The sequence below is a fragment of the Piliocolobus tephrosceles genome, chromosome 19, assembly GCF_002776525.5.
Source record: "Piliocolobus tephrosceles isolate RC106 chromosome 19, ASM277652v3, whole genome shotgun sequence".
Classification (NCBI taxonomy): Eukaryota; Metazoa; Chordata; class Mammalia; order Primates; family Cercopithecidae; genus Piliocolobus; species Piliocolobus tephrosceles.
Genome location: NC_045452.1, coordinates 38456771 through 38479561, shown reverse-complemented (window position 1 = coordinate 38479561; position 22791 = coordinate 38456771). Strand labels below are relative to the sequence as shown.

The 22791-nt window shown below is 39.7% G+C and overlaps 1 protein-coding gene across 1 annotated transcript in view; it reads right to left on the bottom strand.

The window, feature by feature from the left end:
* The window catches only part of DSCAM (DS cell adhesion molecule), a 703505-nt gene extending 680929 nt beyond the window's left edge, over positions 1–22576 (bottom strand). The window contains exons 1-2 of the mRNA XM_023193411.2: positions 22543–22576; positions 15931–16248 (exon numbers count right to left, since the gene is read on the bottom strand). Coding sequence (XP_023049179.2) covers positions 15931–16248; positions 22543–22576 — 352 coding nt within the window. The remainder of the gene's footprint in view (positions 1–15930; positions 16249–22542) is intronic.
* Between the last annotated feature and the right edge of the window lie 215 nt (positions 22577–22791).

Below are 22791 nucleotides of genomic sequence, written 5' to 3'. Positions count from 1 at the left end.
TGGATCACCTGAGGTCAGGAGTTCAAGACCAACTGGCCAACATGGTGAAACCTCATCTCTAATAAAAATACAAAAAGTAGCCGGGCGTGGTGACGCATGCCTGTAATCCCAGCTACTCATGAGGCTGAAGCAGGAGAATCACTTGAACCTGGGAGGCAGAGGTTGCAGTGAGCTGAGATCGCACCACTGCACCCCAGCCTGGGCCACAGAGCGAGACTCCATAAAAAAAATAAAAAAAAAAAAAAAAAAAAAGAGTCACTTCTGCTGCTGTGTGTCTCCGAGTCCATTCTTTGCATCTGGATGGGTGTATGTGTGTTTCTCACATGAAATACTCATTTTATTGTACTTCAGAGAGATTATGTTTTTATAATTTGAAGATGTGTGGAAACCCTGCATCATGCAAGTCTATCAGCGCCATTTTCCCAACAGCATGAACTCACTTTGTGTCTCTGCGTCACATTTGGGTAATGCTTACAATATTTCAAACTTTTAAAATTATTTTTATATCTGTTACGGTGATCATTGATCAGTGATCTTTGATATTACTGTTGTAATTGTTTCGCAGAGCCACAAACCACATTTACGGAAGATAGCAAACTTAATCAATACATGTGATATGTGCTCTGCCCACCTCACTGACATGCCATTTTCCGTCTTTCTCGCTGTCCTCAAGCATTCCTTTTTTTGAGACACAACGATATTGAAATTAAACCAATGAATAAACCTACAGTAGTGGCCTTTAAGTATTCATGTGAAAGAAATAGTCTCATATATCTTACTTTAAATCAAAATCTAGAAATGATTACACTTAGTGATGAAGGCATACCAAAAGCTAAGACAGGCTGAAAGCTAGGCCTTTTGTGCAGTTAGTCAATTTGTAAATGCACAGAAAAAGTTCTTGAAGGAATTGAAAAATGCTACTTCAGTCAACAAATAAGAAAGTGAAACTACCTTATCGATAATGTGGAGAAAATTTGAGTAGATAGAAGATCTGGATAGACGATCAAACCAGCCACAACATTGCCTTAAGCCAAAGCCTAAATCAAACTAAGTCCTTAGCTCTCTTCAATTCCAGGGAGGCTTTGAGGGGTGAGAAAGCTGCAGAAGAAACACTGGAAGCTAGCAGAGGTTGGCTACTGAGATTTAAGGAAAGAAGCAATCTTTATAACATACAAATGCAAGGTAAAGCAGCAAGTGCTGACGGAGAAACTGCAGCATGTTATCTAAAAGCTCTAGCTAAGGTCATTGATGAAGGTGGCTGCCCTAAACAATATATTTTCAATGCACAAAAGACAGCCTTCTATTAAAAGAAAATGCCATCCACGATTTTCATAGCTAGAGAGGAGAAGTCAATGCCTAGCCTCAATGCTTCAAAAAACAAGCTGACTCTTCTTAACGGTTAATGCAACTGATGAATAAGATGAAGTCAATGCTCATTTACCGTTTCAATAATTCTAAAATTATTTCTTAGAATTATGACAAATATACTTAAAAATTATGACAAATCTACTTTAAAATTATGACAAAACTACTTTGTCTATGCTCTAGAAATAAAACAAGAAGGTCTAGGTCACAGCACATCTGTTTACATCATGTCATATTGCACTGGATAGAACCTCCAGTACAATGTAGAATAGAAGTGGTGAGAGTGTACACTTTGGTATTGTTCTTCATTTGGGGGTGAAAACGTTTACTCTTTGACAAGTATGATGTTCGCTATAGTAGGATTTTTTGTAGTTGCTTTTAATAAGATTGAGGAAGTTCCTTTCTACTGCTGGTTTTCTGAGAGTTTTTTTAATCATTAGTGGATGCTGCATTTCATCAATGTTTTTCTGTGTTTGCTGAAATGATCACATGGTTTTTACATTTAATATGTTAACATGATAATTTACACTGATTTTCAAATGTGTGACTCGCCTTGCATTATGGATATAAGCCCTTTGTAGTCATAATGTATTATTCTTTTTATATGTTGTTGGATTCAATTTGTTAAATTTTTAGAACTTTTACATTTATAGTCAGAAGAGATACTTGTCTTTAGTTTTCTTAACTCTTGTTTCTGTATTAGGGTAATGCTAACCTCATAAAATGATTTGGGAAATACTCTCTCAATTTTCTGGAAGAATTTGTTTATAATTTTTATTTTATTTTATTTTATTTTTTTTTTGAGATGGAGTCTCACTCACTCTGTCACACAGGCTGGAATGCAGCGGCATAATCTTGGCTCACTGTAACCTCTGCCTCCTGGGTTCAAGCAATTCTCCTGTCTCAGTCTCCCGAGTAGCTGAGACTAAAGGCATGTGTCACAACACCTGACCAATTTTTGTGTTTTTAGTAGAGATGGATTTTCACCATGTTGGTTAGGCTGGTCTTGAACTCCTGACTCCAAGTGATCCTCCTGCCTTAGCCTCCCAAAGTGCTGGGATTATAGGCATGAGCCACTGTGCCTGGCCAAAATTATTATTTCTTTCTTAAAGGATTAGTAGAACTCAATAGTGAAGCCATTTGAACCAGGAATTTTACTGTAGAAAAGTTTTTACCAATAAATTTAAATTCTCTAACAGATATAGGGCTATTCAATTTATCTGTTTTTCCTTGAGTGAGTCTTCATAGCTTCTGTTTCTCAAAAAATATTTTATTTCATCGACTTGTTCTTAATGTTCTCTTAGTACCACTTTAACACCTATAGAAGACACAGTGATGTTACCTCCCTCTTTCTTGGTATTAGTCATTTACCTACTCTCTCACTTTTCTGGCCAAAAACACACCAATTTTACCAATTTTTTTAAAAATAACTTTTAGTTTCATAATTTCCTCTATTGTTTCTGGTTTATAATTTGTTGATCTCCACTCTGATCTTCATTGTTTGCCTTCTGCTTGTATTTTTAGTTTCATCCTCTTTTTTAGTTTAAAATGGATGCTGAGACCACTATTTAAGACATTTTTTAAAATTACTAAATTTTTTAGAGCAATAAAATCTCCCTAATTATTATTTTAGTGGCATCCCCAAAATTCATATATATGGTGTGTTCATTTTTATTCAGTTGAAAAAACTTTCTTATTTCTTTCTTCAAATGTTTTTCTGATTTTTTTTTGAAGGAGATCATTTAAAAGTGTGCTATTTAGTATTCAAATGCTTGGTTACTTCTCAGAGATGTTATTGTTAGTAATTATTTAATTTCATTATGATCAAACATTTTATACAACTTGAATTTAAAACAAATTTATCTGAGATTTGTTTTATTGCTCTGAGTACGGTCTATATTATTAAATGTCTGTATGTCTCAGAAAAGAATTTATATTGTACTGTTGGACAGAATGTTCTTTAAAGGTCAATTACATCAAATTGATTGATAGTGTCATTCAAGTGTTCTTTTATTCTTACTGATTTTCTGTCTATTTCTACCAATTATTGAACTAGGAGTATTGAAATCTCTGGCTATAATTTTTGATATGTCTGATTCTCATTGCAGTTCTGTTTTTACTTTATGTATTTTGAAGTTTTATTGTCGGGTACATAAACATTTACAATAGTCATATCCTCTTAACCACCCCCCTTTACATTATGAAATGAACTGCTTTAGCTCTAGTAATAGTCTTGGTTTGGAAATACACTTTGCTTGCTATCAATGTGGCTATTCTAGCTTTCTTTCAATGTTTTATTTTAATTAGTTTGATTTGATTTGATGAGGATAGTATATCATTTTTATCCTTTTACTTTTAAGCTATTTATGCCTTTGTATTTAAAGAATGTTTCTTTTTTTAATGCTATTGTAAAAAGTGGGCTTTACTTTTTAACTTTCCAACTTTTGTTACAAGACATAAAAATTCAGTGAGTGACTTTGTTAAATTTACTTCTCAATTTAAAAAGATTATCATTAGTTTGACTTTTCTTTTTTCTTTTTTAAAATTATACTTTATGTTCTAGGGTACATGTGCACAATGTGCAGGTTTGTTACATACGTATACATGTGCCATGTTGGTGTGCTGCTCCCATTAACTTGTCATTTACATTAGGTATATCTCCTAATGCTATCCCTCCCCTCTCCGCCACGTCATCCCACAACAGGCCCCGGTGTGTGATATTCCCCTTCCTGTGTCCAAGTGATCTCATTGTTCAATTCTTACCTATGAGTGAGAACATCTGGTGTTTGGTTTTCTGTTCTCACGATAGTTTGCTGAGAATGACCGTTTCCAGCTGCATCCATGTCCCTATAACGGACACGAATTTACCTTTTTAATGGCTGCAGAGTATTCCATGATGCATATGTGCCACATTTTCTTAATCCAGTCTATCACTGATGGACATTTTGGTTGATTCCAAGTCTTTGCTATTGTGAATAGTGCTGCAATAGACATACATGTGTATGTGTCTTTATAGCAGCACGATTTATAATCCTTTGGATATATACCCAGTAATAGGATGGCTGGATCAAAAGGTATTTCTAGTTCTAGGTCCTTGAAGAATCGCCACACGGTTTTCCACAATGGTTGAACTAGTTTACAGTCCCACCAACAGTGTAAAAGTGTTCCTATTTCTCCACATCCTCTCCAACACCTGTTGTTTCCTGACTTTTTAATGATCACGAGTCTAACTGCAGTGAGATGGTATCTCATTGTGGTTTTGATTTGCATTTCTCTGATGGTGAGTGATGAGGAGCATTTTTTCATGTTTGTTGGCTGCATAAATGTCTTCTTTTGTGAAGTGTCTGTTCATATCCTTTGCCAACTTTTTGATGGGGTTTTTTTTTCTTGTAAATTTGTTTGAGTTCTTTGTAGGTTCTGGAAATCAGCCCTTTGTCAGATGAATAGATTGCAAAACTTTTCTCCCATTCTGTAGGTTACCTGTTCACTCTGATGGTAGTTTCTTCTGTTGTGCAGAAGCTCGTTAGTTTAATTAGATCCCATTTGTCAATTTTAGCTTTTGTTGCCATTGCTTTTGGTGTTTTAGACATGAAGTCCTTGCCCATGCCTATGTCCTGAATGGTATTGCCTAGGTTTTCTTCTAGGGGTTTTTACGGTTTTAGGTCTAACATTTAAGTCTCTAATCCATCTTGAATTAATTTTCGTATAAAGAGTAAGGAAAGGATCCAGTTTCAGCTTTCTACTTATGGCTAGCCAGTTTTCCCAGCACCATTTATTAAATAGGGAATCCTTTCCCCATTTCTTGTTTTTGTCAGGTTTGTCAACGATCAGATGGTTGTAGATGTGTGGTATTATTTCTGAGGGCTCTCTTCGGTTCCACTGCTCTGTATGTCTGTTTTGGTACCACCACCATGCTGTTTTGGTTACTGTAGCCTTGTAGTATAGTTTGAAGTCAGGTAGCATGATGCCTCCAGCTTTGTTCTTTTGACTTAGGATTGTCTTGGCAATGCAGGCTCTTTTTTTGTTCCATATGAACTTTAAAGTAGTTTTTCCCAATTCTGTGAAAAAAGTCATTGGTAGTTTAATGGGGATGGCATTGAATCTATAAATTACCTTGGGCAGTATGGCCATTTTCACAATATTGATTCTTCCTATCCATGAGCATGGACTGTTCTTCCATTTGTTTGTGTCCTATTTCACTGAGCAGTGGTTTGTAGCTCTCCTTGAAGAGGTCCTTCATAACCCTTGTAAAGTTGGATTCCTACGTATTTTATTCTCTTTGAAGCAATTGTGAATGGGATACAATCATGTCATCTGCAAACAGGGACAATTTGACTTCCTCTTTTCCTAATTGAATACACTTTATTTCTTTCTCATACCTGATTGCCCTGGCCAGAATTTCCAACACTGTGTTGAATAGGAGTGCTGAGAGGGGGCATCCCTCTCTTGTGCGAGTTTTCAAAGGGAATGCTTCCAGTTTTTGCCCATTCAGTATGATATTGGCTGTGGGTTTGTCATAAATAGCTCTTATTATTTTGAAATACTTTCCATAAATACCTAATTTATTGAGAATGTTTAGCATGAAGAGCTGTTGAATTTTGTCAAAGGCCTTTTCTGCATCTATTGAGATAATCATGTGGTTTTCATCTTTGGTTCTGTTTATATGCTGGATTACGTTTATTGATTAGCATATGTTGAACCAGCTTTGCATCTCAGGGATGAAGCCCACTTGATCACAGTGGATAAGCTTTTTGATGTGCTGCTGGATTCAGTTTGCCAGTATTTTATTGAGGATTTTGCATCGATGTTCATCAGGGATATTGGTCTAAAATTCTCTTTTTTTGTTGTGTCTCTGCCAGGCTTTGGTATCAGGATGATGTTGGCCTCATAAAATGAGTTAGGGAGGATTCCCTCTTTTTCCATTGATTGGAATACTTTCAGAAGGAATGGTACCAGCTCCTCTTTCTACCTCTGGTAGAATTTGGCTGTGAATCCATCTGGTCCTGAACTTTTTTTTGTTGGTAGGTTATTAATTAGTGCCTCAATTTCAGAGCCTGCTATTGGTCTATTCAGGGATTCAACTTCTTCCTGGTTTAGTCTTGGGAGAGTGTATGTTTCCAGGAATTCATCCATTTCTTCTAGGTTTTCGAGTTTATTTACGTAGAGGTGTTTATAGTATTCTCTGATGGTAGTTTGTATTTCTGTGGGGTCGGTGGTGATATCCCCTTTATCATTTTTTATTGTGTCTATTTGATTCTTCTCTCTTTTCTTCATTAGTCTTGCTAGCAGTCTATCAATTTTGCTGATCTTTTCAAAAAACCAACTCCTGGATTCATTGTTTTTTGGAGGGTTTTTTGTGTCTCTATCTCCTTCAGTTCTGCCCTGATCTTAGTTATTATTGCCTTCTGCTAGCTTTTGAATGTGTTTGCTCTTGCTTCTCTAATTCTTTTAATCGTGATGTTAAGGTGTCAATTTTAGATCTTTCCTGCTTTCTCTTGTGGGCATTTAGTGCTATAAATTTTCCTCTACACACTGCTTTAAATGTGTCCCAGAGATTCTGGTATGTTGTATCTTTGTTCTCACTGGTTTCAAAGAACATCTTTATTTCTGCCTTCATTTCGTTATGTACCCAGTAGTCATTCAGGAGCAGGTTGTTCAGTTTCCATGGAGTTGAGCGGTTTTGATTGAGTTCCTTAATCCTGAGTTCTAGTTTGATTGCACTGTGGTCTGAGAGACAGTTTGTTATAATTTCTGTTCTTTTATATTTGCTGAGGAGTGCTTTACTTCCAACTATGTGGTCAATTTTGGAGTAAGTGTGATGTAGTGCTGAGAAGAATGTATATTCTGTTGATTTGGGGTGGACAGTTCTATAGATGTCCATTAGGTTCACTTGGTGCAGAGGTGAGTTCAATTCCTGGATATCCTTGTTAACTTTCTGTCTCGTTGATCTGTCTAATGTTGACAGTGGGGTGTTAAAGTCTCCCATTATTATTGTGTGGGAGTCTGAGTCTCTTTGTAAGTCTTTAAGGACTTGCTTTATGAATCTGGGTGCTCCTGTATTGGGTGCATATATATTTAGGATAGTTAGCTCTTCTTGTTGAATTGATCTCTTTACCATTATGTAATGGCCTTCTTTGTCTGTTCTGATCTTTGATAGTTTAAAGTCTGTTTTATCAGAGACTAGGATTGTAACCCCTGCCTTTTTTTGTTTTCCATTTTCTTGGTAGATCTTCCTCCATCCCTTTATTTTGAGCCTATGTGTCTCTCTGCATGTGAGATGGGTCTCCCAAATACAGCAAACTGATGGGTCTTGACTCTTTATCCAATTTGCCAGTCTGTGTCTTTTAATTGGACCATTTAGCCCACTTACATTTAAGGTTAATATTGTTATGTGTGAACTTGATCCTGTCATTATGATGTTAGCTGGTTATTTTGCTCGTTAGTTGATGCAGTTTCTTGCTAGCATCAGTGGTCTTTATATTTTGGCATGTTTTTGCAATGGCTGGTACCGGTTGTTCCTTTCCACGTTTAGTGCTTCCTTCAGGATCTCTTGTAGGGCAGGTCTGGTGGTGACAAAATCTCTAAGCATTTGCTTATCTGTAAAGGATTTTATTTCTCCTTCACTTATGAAACTTAGCTTGGGTGGATATGAAATTCTGGGTTGAAAATTCTTTTCTTTAAGAACGTTGAATATTGGCCCCCACTCTCTTCTGGCTTGGAGAGTTTCTGCCGAGAGATCTCCTGTTAGTCTGACGGGCTTCCCTTTGTGGGTAACCTATCTTTCTCTCTGCTGCCCTTAACATTTTTTCCTTCATTTCAACTTTGGTGAATCTGACAATTAAGTGTCTTGGAGTTTCCCTTCTCAAGGAGTATCTTTGTGGCGTTCTCTGTATTTCCTGAATTTGAATGTTGGCCTGCCTTCCTAGGTTGGGGAAGTTCTCCTGGATAATATCCTGCAGAGCGTTTTCCAACTGGTTTCATTCTTCCCGTCACTTTCAGGTACACCAATCAGACATAGATTTGGTCTTTTCATATAATCCCTTATGTCTTGGAGGCTTTGTTCATTTCTTTTTACTCTTTTTTCTCTAAACTTCTCTTCTCACTTCCTTTAATTCATTTGATCTTCAATCGCTGATACTCTTTCTTCCAGTTGATCGAGTCTGTTACTGAAGCTTGTGCATTTGTCAAGTAGTTCTCAAGTCATGGTTTTCATCTCTATCAGGTCATTTATGGACTTCTCTATATTGGTTATTCTAGTTATCCATTTCTCAAAACTTTTTTCAAGGTTTTTAGTTTTTTTGCACTGGGTTTGTAGTTCCTCCTTTAGCTCTGAGAAGTCTGATCAACTGAAGCCTTCTTCTCTCAACTCATCAAAGTCATTCTCTGTCCAGCTTTGTTCCATTGCTGGTGAGGAGCTGCGTTGCTTTGGAGGGGGAGAGACGCTCTGATTTTTTGAATTTCCACCTTTTCTACACTGCTTTTTCCCCATCTTTGTGGTTTTATCTACCTTTGGTCTTTGATGATGGTGACGTACACATGGGGTTTTGGTGTGGATGTCCTTTCTGTCTGTTAGCTTTCCTTCTAACAGTCAGGACCCTCAGTTGCAGGTCTGTTGGTGTTTGCTTGAGGTCCACTCCAGACCCTGTTTGCCTGGGTATCAGGAGCGGAGGCTGCAGATGAGAGAATATTGCTGAACAGCAAGCGTTGCTGTCTGATGGCTGCTCTGGAAGCTTCGTCTCAGAGGTGTACCCAGCTGTGTGAGGTGTGAGGTGTCAGTCTGCACCTAGTGGGGGATGTCTCCCAGTTAGGCTACTCCGGAGTCAGGGACCCACTTGAGCAGGCAGTCTGTCCATTCTCAGATCTCAACCTCCGTGCTGGGAGAATCACTACTCTCTTCAAAGCTGTCAGACAGGGACATTTACATCTGCAGAGGTTTCTGCTGCTTTTTATTTAGCTATGGCCTGTCCCCAGAGGTAGAGTCTACAAAGGCAGGCAGGCCTCGTTGAGCTGCGGTGGGCTCCACCTAGTTCAAGCTTCCCTGCCACTTTGTTTACCTACTTAAGCCTCAGCAATGGCAGGCGCCCCTCCCCCAGCCTTGCTGCCACCTTGCAGTTAGATCTCAGACTGCTGTGCTAACGATGAGGGAGGCTCCGTGGGCATGGGACCCTCCAAGCCAGGCACAGGATACAATCGCCTGGTGTGCCGTTTGCTAAGATCCTTGGTAAAGCACAGTATTAGGGTGGGAGTGACCCGATTTTCCAGGTGTTGTGTGTCATGGCTTCCTCTGGCTAGGAAAAGGAATTCCCTTCTCCCTTGAGCTTCCTGGGTGAGGCAATGCCTTGTCCTGCTTCGGCTCTCGCCGAAGTTGGGCTGCACCCACTGTCCTGCACCAACTGTCTGACATGCCCCAGTGAGATGAACCCAGTACCTCAGTTGGAAATGCAGAAATCAGCCGTCTTCTGTGTCACTCACGCTGGGAGCTGGAGGCTGGAGCTGTTCCTATTCGGCCATGTTGGGTGCCCCTCTAAGAGTATTTCTTTTAAGCAGTGTTAAATCCAATCTGGCAATCTCTGCCTTATAATTCAGATTACTGGAACATTTAAATTTAATGTGTATACTGATATGATGAAGTTTATCATTTTGCTATTTGATATATATATATATATATATATTTTTTTTTTTACCATCTTTCCTTTTTCTTATCATTTTCTTCTTTGTTTTGGATTGACGATTTTTAAATGATTCTAATTTTTCTCCCTTGTGGGCTTATTAGCTATAACTCTGTTTTGTTATTTTAAAGGTTGCTTTAGGTTTTTTAGTATACATCTGTAACTTATCACCACCTATATTCAGGTGCCATTACACAACTTCACATACAGCAAAACAACCTCTAATATTATACTCCTATGTCTTTATTGTAGGCCTTAATGCTATTGTTGTCATACATTTTACTTCTATGTTACAAACTTCGTAAGACATTATTATTTGTGTTTAGACAATTATTTTTTAAAAGATTACAATTTTTTAAAAAATCTGATTTAGATACTCATTTAGTTACCATTTTCACCGCAGTTCTTTCCTTTGAGTAGATCTAAGATTTGATCAGGTGTTATTTTTTCTTCTGATTCTAGAACTTCTTTTAAAATATCTTGTACTGGGATTCAGCTGATGATATATTTTCTGCTATTGTGTGTCTAAGAACGTGTTCATTTCACCCTGACTTTAGAAATTTACTTCCATTCTTGCCTATAATCCCAGCACTTTGAGAGGCCAAGAGAGGGCAACTTCTTGACCCCAGGAGTTAGAGACCAGCCTGGGCAACATAGCAAGACTCTGTCTCTACAAAAAAAAAAAAAAAAAAAAAAAATCAGCCTGATGTGGTAGCATGCACCTGTGGTCCCAGCTACTTGGGAGGCTGAGATGGGAGGATCACTTCAGCCAGGGAAGTTGAGGCTGCAGTGGGCAATGATCACCTCACTGCACCCCGGCCTGGTTGACAGAGCAAGGCCCTGTCTCATTAACACACACACACACAACAGGAACAACAACAACAACAACAAAAAACCCGTCTGCTGTCATTCTTATCTTTGTTCCTTTGTGTGTAATATGCCTTTCTTCTATAGGTGTTTTTGATATTTTATCATTCCTCTGAACAATTTTATTGTATTATAATGTGCCTCTGTGCACTTTTTCTTCACATGTCTTGAGCTTGGGGTTTGTTGAGCTCCTTGGATCTGCAAGTTTATAGTTTTCATCAAATTTGGAAAATTTTGGCTTGCATTTTTCCACTTCTTTGTACATCTCACCATCCCTTCCCTTGGGACTTACTTTGTCATTAAGCTACTTGAAGTATGTTTTAATATTTTGGAATAAACTTCATTTTTTTAGAGCAATTGTAGGTTTAGAGAAAAGAATTCACAGCAAGTTGCCATATTCTCCCTCTAGCCACCTTCTTCAATTTGTCTCATTATTAGCATCTTACATTAGTGTGATACATTTGTGACAATAAACTGATATTTATACATTATTATTATTAACTGAAGTCCGTAGTTCACATTATGTTTCACTCTATGTTATAAGTTCTATGCATAATGGCAGGTATCCGCCATTATAGTATCGTATCATACAGAACAGTTTCACTGCCTTAAAAATCCCTTGTGCTCAGTCGGTTCGACCCTCCCTCCCTCCTGACTATCCCCTGGAAACTACTGATCTTTCTACTATCTCTCTAGTTTATCTCTTCCAGAATGTCAAGTAGGTGCGAGGGTGTACTATGTCGCTTTTTCAGATTGCCTTCTTTCACTTAGTAACAGGTATTTACCCCCGTATCTTTTCATAGCTTGATAGCTCATTTTTTCTATTGCTGGCCAATACTGCATTTTATACTATAATTTGTATAATGTTAAAGAAAATCTGTAGGTGGACCCTGTGGCTCATTCCTGTAATCCCAACACTTTGGGAGGCCAAGGTAGGCAGATGGCTTGAGCCCAGAAATTTGAGACCAGTCTGAGCAACGTAGTGAGACTCCTCCCTACACAACTTTTTAAAAAAATTAGCCAGGTGTGGTGGCTCATGCCTGTAGCCCCAGCTACTTGGGAGGCTGAGGTGAGAGAATCACCTGAGCCCAGGAAGTTGAGGCTGCAGTGAGCCATGATCCCACCACTGCACTCCGACATGGACAAGAGAGGGAGACGTCCTCTCAAAAAAAAAAAATAAAAAATTAAAAAACAGAAAAAATGTTCTAACACTTATTAGAAAGATAAGGAAGATTATCTTCAAGTCTATTCCAGTGGGAGTCATCTATGATGACTGCAATAGGGAAGGGTAATTTGACTTTATATTCAACCAGGATAAGTGAGGGTTTATAGCCAATGAACACAGTGAGGGGACCAGTGGGTGGAAAAATTGCAAAGAGGAGACATCAAAGGTATGAGGATTCTTGCTAAACTGGCCTAACAGATTCTTGCTAAAGTCAGGTCAAACATGCATACATCAAAGATGGGACAGGAAGAACTTGGTCAGATATCAAGAGTGATCAAGTATCAAGAGTAAGGGGATGATTTAGCAGGATTCTTGCTAAAGTTGGGAACCACAGACCAGACATGAAAAGCTAAGGTCGAGGACTCGTTGAGAGGAGGGCTCAGAGGAGCTTTTTCCAAAGTTAGTCAAGGAGAGACTCTTTACCCCATCCACTCACATACTGAAGAACATCTTTCTTGCTTCCATTTTTTGACAATGATGAATAAAGTTGCTATGCAAAATTTCTTTGCAGATTTGGATATTCTTTATCCTGAAGCATAAGGCAATCATAGGACACAACTTATTTCCAGCTCCTTAAGGCTTGCTTTCCTCTCCTGCCTGAGGTCCAGTCTTGAAAATGGTTGCTTCAGATATTCTGTCTGCTTTTTTTGTTGTTTTTTTTTTTTTTTTAGCTGGTTGTAATTAGTCCGTTCTCACACTGCTATGAAGAAATACCCAAGACTGGGTAATTTATAAAGAAAAGAGGTTTAATTAACTCACAGTTCTGAATGGCTGGGGAAGCCTCAGGAAACGTACAATCATGGCATAAGGCACTCTTCACAGGTGGCAGGAGAGAGAATGAGTGTCAGCAAGGGAAGTGTCAGATGCTTATAAAACCATCAGATCTCGTGACACTCACTCACTCTCACGAGAACAGAAAGGAGGAACCTACCCCATAATTCAATGACCTTCTACTGGGTCCCTCCCAGGACCCACAGGGATTATGGGGATTATCTTCCAAGGTGAGATTTGGGTGCAGACATAGAGCCAAACCGTATCAGCCTCAGGAGACTGGTTTTTGGTTGTTTCAGATAAAAGGGTAAGTGTAGCTCCTGCACCTCCATCTCGGCCACAAGCAAAAGTTCTAGTCAAATGTTAGAAAGCACAGTTTGCAGCCGGGCACGGTGGCTCACACCTGTAAACCCAGCACTTTGGGAGGCTGAGGCGGGCAGATCATGAGGTCAGGAGATAAAGACCATCCTGGCTAACACAGTGAAACCCGTCTCTACTAAAAATACAAATCCTTAGCTGGGCGTGGTGGCGGGCGCCTATAGTCCCAGCTACTCGGGAAGCTGAGGCAGGAGAATGGCGTGAACCCGGGAGGCAGAGCTTGCAGTGAGCCGAGAACTTGCCACTGCACTCCAGCCTGGGTGACAGAGCGAGACTCTATCTCAAGACAGACAGACAGGAAAGAAAGGGAAGAAAGGGAAGAAAGGGAAGAAAGGGAAGAAAGGAAGAAAGGAAGAAAGGAAGAAAGGAGAGGAGAGGAGAGGAAAAGAAAAAAAGAAAAAAGAAAGCACAGTTTGCTAAGGAGAAAACAATCATCAGAAATCCACTGATTTGCCCAGGATCATGAGGCTGATTGCTACTTGCCATGTAGCAAAGGGAGCCTGGGTAAGGAGCAATACTGTCTCAAGTGGCCCACCTGCATTCCAGCCCTTAGAATAAGCAAGAAAATATCTTACGTTAAAACTAGGATTGATGATTAATGAGACATGATGAGTAAATCTTCCTTCAATTGCTAGCACCCAGACCTAGGCCAAAGTTTCTGAAAATTAAGAATGAGAATCCCTTGTGCTGCCAAAGGAAACATTATGCAGTCATTCAACCTAAAAACGTATTCCAGGAGAATCCAAACACCAATCTACAGGGATATCTAGACATTCAGGATGACCTGATACAGAACAGGATGCCCCATGAGTGCGCAGTCATTGCCTTCAAACCTACCCTTCAGCTGTCAAAAAAAAGGTAGTATTTATGCCCTTCATCTACCCTTTTGAACAAGCTTCCAGTTCTGTACCCACATTTACATAAACAGGGTGAAAAAAGATTTTCAAGTATCCAATGTAACAACCTAAAGATTATTATAACCATTATGTGTTCATAATAAAAAGCAAAATGAAATCAGGAGAGAAATTTGATTTGGGTAATATGACTGCCCATCTTATATGTTCAAACTCATACAGAAGTCATCTATATGCTGGATTCATCGTCCATAGGGTTTCAGATGTCAAGAACACCAGCACATAAAGACTGAAAGCACAGCCGGGTAGGAAGAGGCAGGTAGCACAGATGCCAGACAAAATGATGCAATTTCCAAGCTCTAAAACTTTCAGTGTCATGCAAAAAACAATGAATTCTATGACTAATTTAGAAGACGACAGTGAAAACAGGAGTAAGCATTTCATTTCTTTATCTGACAGAAAATCCAAGGCAGACATAATGGATTAATACATACAGATATAGTTGTTTGAAATTCCAGGTTTCCCTGTAAGTGGTGTTTTGTAAATTATAAATACGCTTTTATAACACATCATTAAAATGTGCAGTCTTCCCAGTAAAAGTCATTCACTGTATCTCCCTGTTTGTCAGGTTTAGAGGTCCCTATACAAACTGCATTTGCTGTATTGTAATTATTTGACACATCAAATTTTCATATATCTTGATTAAAGATGATCCTTTTTTTGTTCTTCCTTATGCGAATCCTCATGCAGGTTTTGGAATTCATGAGCATGTCACAGAGATCAAAATATAGTTGGGAAAATGACTAGCTAGCAGCATGAGTCATAGTCTAATGTTTGATGGCTTACATCAAAGAGATCATATGCAGGAATTCAGAAACACCTCATATTTTTCTCATGTTGTGATGTCTTCTACCAGCACCTACTCACTTACTGAAGAAATTATTGCAAAGCTCCCCCAGCTACCTGGTGTATAAGAAAAAAATCAAAGTCACATTCTCTTTGCCCTGCTATTATGTTATGTCAGTCTACACAAGTATTTCAGAGCTAGACTTAAAAAAATTAAAATGCTGTTTGCTAACAGGAGTCTAGCTGTGAGTTTGTTTTGCAGGGCTTTGTTAAATCTATAGAACCACACAATCTGTCCTGTATATATAGCCTTTGATGTCTGTGTATCTCAGGCAGTATTCTTTCCTGGGTTGACTTGTAGCACTAGTGATTAAAAAAAGATACAATATGTTGTTAAAAGGAACATAGCCCATTCAGGATTTATGCACCAACAACATTTCAGCAACATGTGATACAGTCAAAAATGTTAAAATAGCCTTTCTATTTCACAAGGAAAGCAAGGATATTAGATTGATTCTGTTTCCATAACAGTACATCTTGATGCTATGGTTTTATTCTAGCTCAACCATTTGTCATTTTTTTTTCTCTCTTTCTCCTCCCCTAGGATGGGGTAGGAGAAGGGTAAGGGGGAAAAAGGAGGGGTAGAAGCAAATACATTGGATTTGAGATGCTGAAAATCTGAATTAGAGTATCAAATTAGACAAAATATAAAGAAGGTGGGATGTTGGAACTTGCCAACTTGTTATTCGCTGCTTTCAAGGTTTAGTTCCAACAATGTAAGGCACTCTGAAATCTAAACAAGGAGATCTTAAAGAAGTCATCAGCAAGGTCAGAATGAACTGATGATGGGGTTTTCATTAGTTCTCTGCTGCAATGGCATTTTGCTGTTTGTCATTGTCATTGTCCTCCCACCCCAAGCAGGCACAGAAAAAACAAAGCCCAGAGCTGTACTCACCAGCCTTGATGTGGACATCCTGACTTCTAATTTTCCCTGAAGGATTTTCAGCTGTGCAATAATAAGTATTATCATGGATTAAGGTACTGAAGCTTGAAGGAGGGAAGGGGAAAATTTGGAGAGTGCCGTTGGGGTGGACGTGGCGGATCCCGGGGACATCGTAGATCTCCTCGCCCGTGGCTAGGTACCATCTGAGAGTCACAGGAGGGATGCCTGCTGCGGGGCAGGGCACCAGAGTCCCCGTGGTGCTGGCAAACACTACCTCTTGCAGAGATGCATTGACAAAGTAGAGGCTGGAGTGTAGGTCTTCACTGAAAACTGCAAGAAGACAACACGGATCCATGGGTAAGTAAAACTTGCCTTTGACATTTGCAGTTCAACGTCTGGCCTCAGAAAGTTATCTTGAAAATCAATCATGAGGCTCAGGCTCAAAACCAAATAATTCAAATTTTCTCAAAATGTTATGAGCAGACAGGCTGATACTAAAAAATAAGGCGTCATCCTAATTTCACATTTTGTACACAAACCGTTAAGTTATCCTGGATGCTGATTTTTAAATAGATAGGTTTTTTGCTTCATGCTCCAAGCCCTATTTAATAGATTGGTTTTTTGCCTCATGCTCCAAGCCAATGTTTTGTCCCCACACTGGCCATGATTGGACTGTGTATTATATAGCTTGTATTCACTTATTGTCTATCTTCTGCCACTAGAGATAAGCCTCATGAGGACAAGGTCTTGATTTATTCCCACTATTACCTGCAGCATAGCGCCCAGCTCTCACTGGGCTCTCAGGAAAGGGAAGCTGAATGTCTGAATGCCTAGATCTTGTTGCTGGGATCAAATTGCTCTCATTGCTAGGTACACTGAGAGTTTTTATGAAATAAAATTTGTCACATTTTTAATCAAAATTGAAAATCACATGTAAGGCATTTTATTATTTTTCATTATACTTTAAGTTCTGGGATACATGTGCAGAATGTGCAGTTTAGTTACATAGGTATACACATGCCATGGTAGTTTGCTGCACCCATCAACCCATCATCTACACTAGATATTTCTCCTAATGCTATCCCTCCCCCAGCCCCTTACCCCCAACAAGCCCCGGTGTGTGATGTTCCCCTCCCTGTGTCTATGTGTTCTCATTCTTCAACTCTCACTTATGAGTGAGAACATGCGGTGTTTGGTTTTCTGTTCTTGTGTTAGTTTGCTGAGAATGATGGTTTCCAGCTTCATCCATGTCCCTGCAAAGGACATGAACTCATCCTTTTTATGGGTGCATACTATTTCATGGTGCATATGTGCCACATTTTCTTTATCCAGTCTATCATTGATGGGCATTTGGGTTGGTTCCAAGTGCTATTGTGAATAGTGCCACAATAAATATACACGCGCATGTGTCTTTATAGAATGCTTTATAATTCTTTGGGTATATACCCAGTAACGGGATTGCTGGGTCAAATGGTATTTCTGATTCTAGATCCTTGAGGAATCGCCACACTGTCTTCCACAGTGGTTGAACTAATTTACAGTCCCACCAACAGTGTTAAAGCATTCCTATTTCTCCACATCCTCTTCAGCATCTGTTGTTTCCAGACTTTTTAATGATAGCCATTCTAACTGGCAGGAGATGGTATCTCATTGTGGCTTTGATTTGCATTTCTCTAATGACCAGTGATAACGGGCTTTTTTTCATGTTTGTTGGCTGCGTAAACGTCTTCTTTTGAGAAGTTTCTGTTCACATCCTTTGCCCACTTTTTGATGGGGTTATCTTTTTCTTGTAAACTTAGGTTCTTTGTAGAGTAAACCATGTTAAAAAAGCACCATTATCAGGAAATAGAATGTCAAATCAACAATGCACTTTTTATTTAAAATAGGACATAACAATAAAGAGAATTCTGACAAAAGCATGACTCAACTCCACCAGCCTACAGTGTCTGTTTTGAGTTTTACATTTCCCTTCTGGTCCACCTGCCTCCATGCCTTATCTATATAATTATATCATGTTAAAGTGTACATACATAAAACGTACCATTTTTATAACTGTTTCATTCTACATAATTCCATGGTTCTATACAGACTTCACAAGTAAGTATCAGTGAATGCACAATTTATGCATATTCTTATGAACTGTTTTCCTGCTCTTTTCATTTAAATTGTTTCTCCTTTCACTTCTACAAGTAAATATCAGCAACAGTGTTCATACACATTTAGCTTTTTAATTCATTTAAGTGCCTATAACAAGGATTTTCTGGAGTGTTGGTTATGTGAACAAATAAAACATTACTTCCAGAATTTACAAGTTAAATAAGATTTATAAATATAATGAAGGCCTACTTGTCGCACATCTGAGCTTCTCTGTGACTTTCTAAAACAGGTATATAACTAGTTACATATTTGTAAGAGAGAAGAGAAGCCCCAGATATTTCAAATGAACTTAACTGGTCAGAGGTGAGAATAACATTTATTGGATGCTTCACAGTACTCCATACCAGACAATCTTATAACACTCGAGATGAACAACAGCTCTGCTAGGTAAACAAAGGCTCCACTGTGCAGACAATGACATGCAGATTCACAGGGCTGTCACTTGACCAAGGACACAGGATACAGTCACTTGAGCAAGAACGCAGGGCTAGAAGGTGGCAGAACTAGATTCAGTCTTTCTGATGAAGGCTTCTGTGATTTATGCTTCCTCAACTTAGAACCAAATGTGGCATAACAGTCCCCCTCATTTGGGTGGGGATTAGAGGCAGCTCTCTACAGAGTGGGTCTGTGGCCTGTGCTTCCAGACCTAGTCTTTCTCCATGGTGTGGGCCTGAGGGGTTACAGGCTCCTGCTATGTGCTGGGGTTGCTACTAAGTCTGTGAGATAAGACACATGTGCCCCTCGCTTTGCCTATAGTTAACTGACATAATTTGTTAAGAAAGAGATGAAGAAATTAACACTATTTACAAAGGTGACTGGACTCATCCTATAATAAGATTTAGCCTGCTCACTAAATGTGAGGGTAGCAGGTAGTCCCCACCCTGCTGCTAGGAAGCACAGCATCCAAGCATTGGTACAAGGCTGGATAGATGTGGTTGACTGTACTCACAGCAAGTCCTTTCCTGCTGCCACTTGAAGTGGACACTGGGGGGTTCTCTCCATATTTCCCCTTTAGGGCCAATGTACCCTGCCCCACAGCAGGTCCTCTGTTGAGTCCCACACTGGAAACCAGCCCCACTTACAGGGAACTGCCTTGTCTGAGGCCTACAGGGAATGACTGGTCAAAGGTGGCTCCACAGGCCTGGCCCCCGCATGTTAAGTTGCAACAATGCTGAAGGTGCATCCCACCTGAGACTGCTATTGCCAGAGCTTTGCAGAGAAGCTTCTCCCTCCACTCATTCTGCCTTCCTCACATCCTTGCTTATGTGTCTCCTGAGAATACACTCCCAGGAGGCCTTCTGCGTGCAACTCTTCCTCTCAGCATCTCCCTTCAGGTAACTCAACAGGAGACAACAACTGAGGCTCTGCTAGTTACCCTCTACGACCGTGTCTTTCTGAGATGTTTTTCTATTTTAAATAAAATAATCAGAAAGTGCCAACTAACATCCCATATGAGCTCCCCAAAACAGCATGAGCAATAAATAAAATACACCAAGATGGAAGAAAGTACTACATCTAGATTATCACTGGATTAAAACATTTTTACAACAATAATTATTACATTGAATAAGGCAATGACACAACAAAGACTTACAGGCTGTTACGTTTTTGGGAACCCATTGAATCTGGACAGTGACAATGTGTAGTTTGTTTTATGAAAACATACTCATGTAAGAATCTAACATTTATCTATTATATAAACATTTTGATTTTTAAATTTCACATATTCAATGAGCTCACAGGCCTAAACCTAATGCCTAGCAAGCTGTGTGTGATTCGTAATTGTTAGTTGGTGCATTCACTGTCCCCATTTTTTCATTTTCTATCTCATAACTCATGTAGTATATCAAACTTCTGTTGATAATATAATGTAACCTTTTGAAGCATTTTTGGAATTTCTATTTCACAAAATTATGTCTCTTTTAAGTAGATTGGAGTTAGTTTAGGAACTGACTATATAGAAGTTGAGACAGAGAGAAAGAGAGAAGGTGAGGGGCACAGACAAAAGCCTTTAGCAGAGGTCCTGATATAGAGAGATGCTTACAAATTGTGGCCTCCTTCCATTATGAACAGGAAAGCCTACATAATGATGTGAATTCTGCTCCCCTGTGAAAGCCACAGAGTATAGATGTCCCCAAAGTAGAGGGGCCCCTGAAAAGACCCTCTTTCTCCTTGATCAGGGCAAGCATCAAAAGCTACTGTCAATCTGTGCATCTCAAGAAGTGTCTTGTTCAACAATGCTGGAAATAACAACGTGGATGATCTCACACTCGAAGACCAACACCTCCCTGGGGATGTTGGCCAATGACATCTACCTAAGAGGTCCACCACTGGGATGAGATCTGAGGGTCACTCTGGCTGTTATAGGCCATATATGGCACCAATGAAAACTCTTCCTTTTCACTGGTGTCATATAGGATGACAATATCACCAAGGCCAAAGGTTTCAATTATAGAAAAGTTTATCAGTATGAACACAGTGGTCAATGACATAGAATCCTACAGGGCCTTGAGATGTGTATTGAGTCATAGTTACATTAGGAAAACTTGCTCTCATGTGCCTATACGGAATGTAGACTTCTATTTAGTAAAAGCAAGAAGGTTAACCCCTAACCTTACTAAAGAGAGATGGGAGGGATTGCTGTCTCTCTTTGCACAAATATACCTTACAGTGCATGTGGCACAACTTCATTCTTTAAGTTTAGTAAATATATCGATAAGGATGTTGGTGTGGGGATGAGGTGGGACAAGTGTAATGAGATTCCTGGGCTACTATAGCCTAGAAAGAACTTCATTAGGAAGAACTGTTGCAAAGTTATGAGAATGGCATATGGTGGTCAAGAATTGGTATGGTGAAATGAGCTCAGGCATTTTGGCACTACGTCTTGTTAAGCAACTAAATGGTCATGTAACCAGTCATTTAAACACTAATCACCAACTTTAGATTGTCCCAATAAAGGAAGACGTAGGGGGAGGCAGAGGAGACATTAATCTAATAACTAGATGATCTAATAACTAAGCCTGGGCACTCTCCAGGTTTGCTACCTGTCCCCTGCATTGTGACAAAGTATTCCTCAGCTGCCCCAGCCATGACTCAGGTGGTCCCAGGCCTGGTTTAACCTGCTGCTCTGGAAGATACTAGTCATAAACTTTGGTGGCATCCATGCTGTGTTAATTCTGCAGGTGCACAGAATGCAAGAGCTGTGAGTCATGGGTTCTTCCACCTAAACTTCAAAGACCTCCCAGAAAGCCTGGGGCCCTGGGCAGAGACTTGTTTTAGAGGGGGAGCTGGCACAAACAGTCCCCATTAGGGCAGTGCTGAGAAGAACTAATGGGCCAAAGCTGCTGCAGAGACTGTCCACTAGAGTAATGCCTAGTGGAGTCACGGAAGTGGGGCTGGCCCTGAGACCCCAGAATTGTTGAGCTACCAGCACATAACATCAGCCTGGGAGAGCTGAAGGCACAAGACTCCAACCCATGAGAGTTTCTGGGTGAACTGAGCCCAAGAGCCCAAGAAAGCCATCAAGGTAGCTTTTCCTGAGGCCCTGGGGACCCAATCCCACATCCCAGTGTGCCCCGGGTGAGGGACATGGAATTAAAGGGGATTATTATCCAGTTTTAAACTTAAGGTTGTTTTCTCTGTTGGGTTTTAGATCTCCTTGGAGCCTGTTACCTCTTCCTGCCTCTTTCTCCTTTTTGGAATGGGAATGTCCATCCTGTGCCTGTCTCACCATTGAGTTTTAGAATTACATAGCTTGCTTTGATTCATGAGCTTTGATTCCCTCAGCTCACGGCTGGAGGGAATTTGCCTCTAGATGAATCATGCCTAAGTCTCATTCATATCTGATTCAGATGACACTTTGGACTTTCAAATTGATGCTGGAATTAGTTAAGACTTTTGGGGTATCAGGATGAAATAAATGCATTTTGTATGTTAGAAGTTTCGGGAGGCTAGGGCAGAATACCATGATTTGAATGTTCCTGCCAAAACTCATGTTGAAATTTAACTGCCAGGGTAATGGTATTGGGAGGTGGGACCTCAAAATGGTGACTCTTAAGAGGCAGAGCCCTCATAAATGGATTAATGTCATGATCACAGGAGTCAGCTCCTTATACAATAATACATTCTGCCCCCATTTTCTTTCTATCCTGAGCACTTGCTTCTGTATTCCATCCTTCCACCCAGGATGACCCTCACCTGATGGCCTTGGACTTCTCAGCCTCCAGAGCCATGAGCCAAATAAACCTCTGTTGTTTATAATTTACTCAGTTTGTGTATTCTGTTATGGTAGCAGAAAATGAACCAAGACAACAATTCGTGAAAGTTTCACTCTTCACACTCATACAAGAACAGGTGAGGCCTCTTCACATCACTATACTAGTTTCATTATATGCCTGCCTGTATTCTGGAAAGGCAGCTCCAGGGGAAGCTGTGTCCATGAGATTCAGCATCCTCCAGGTATCTTACTTGAATCATCCATCTTTGTTCTCTTGGTCTCCATCGCTGGCAGAAACCAAAAGTTTGCCCTCCAGGGCCAGTGGGGGCTATGGCTAAGCTAGGAAACACAGTGAACACCATTTGTCAAAAGGTGGCAGAGAAAAATACATTTTGTACAAGTGATAGATCTTACCCACAGAGAAGAGAGGCAGGGGTGTTCATCAAGTCATAAGTGTTTTATAGTTTTCTCTCCCAACCATAACTAAAGTCTTTAGCAAT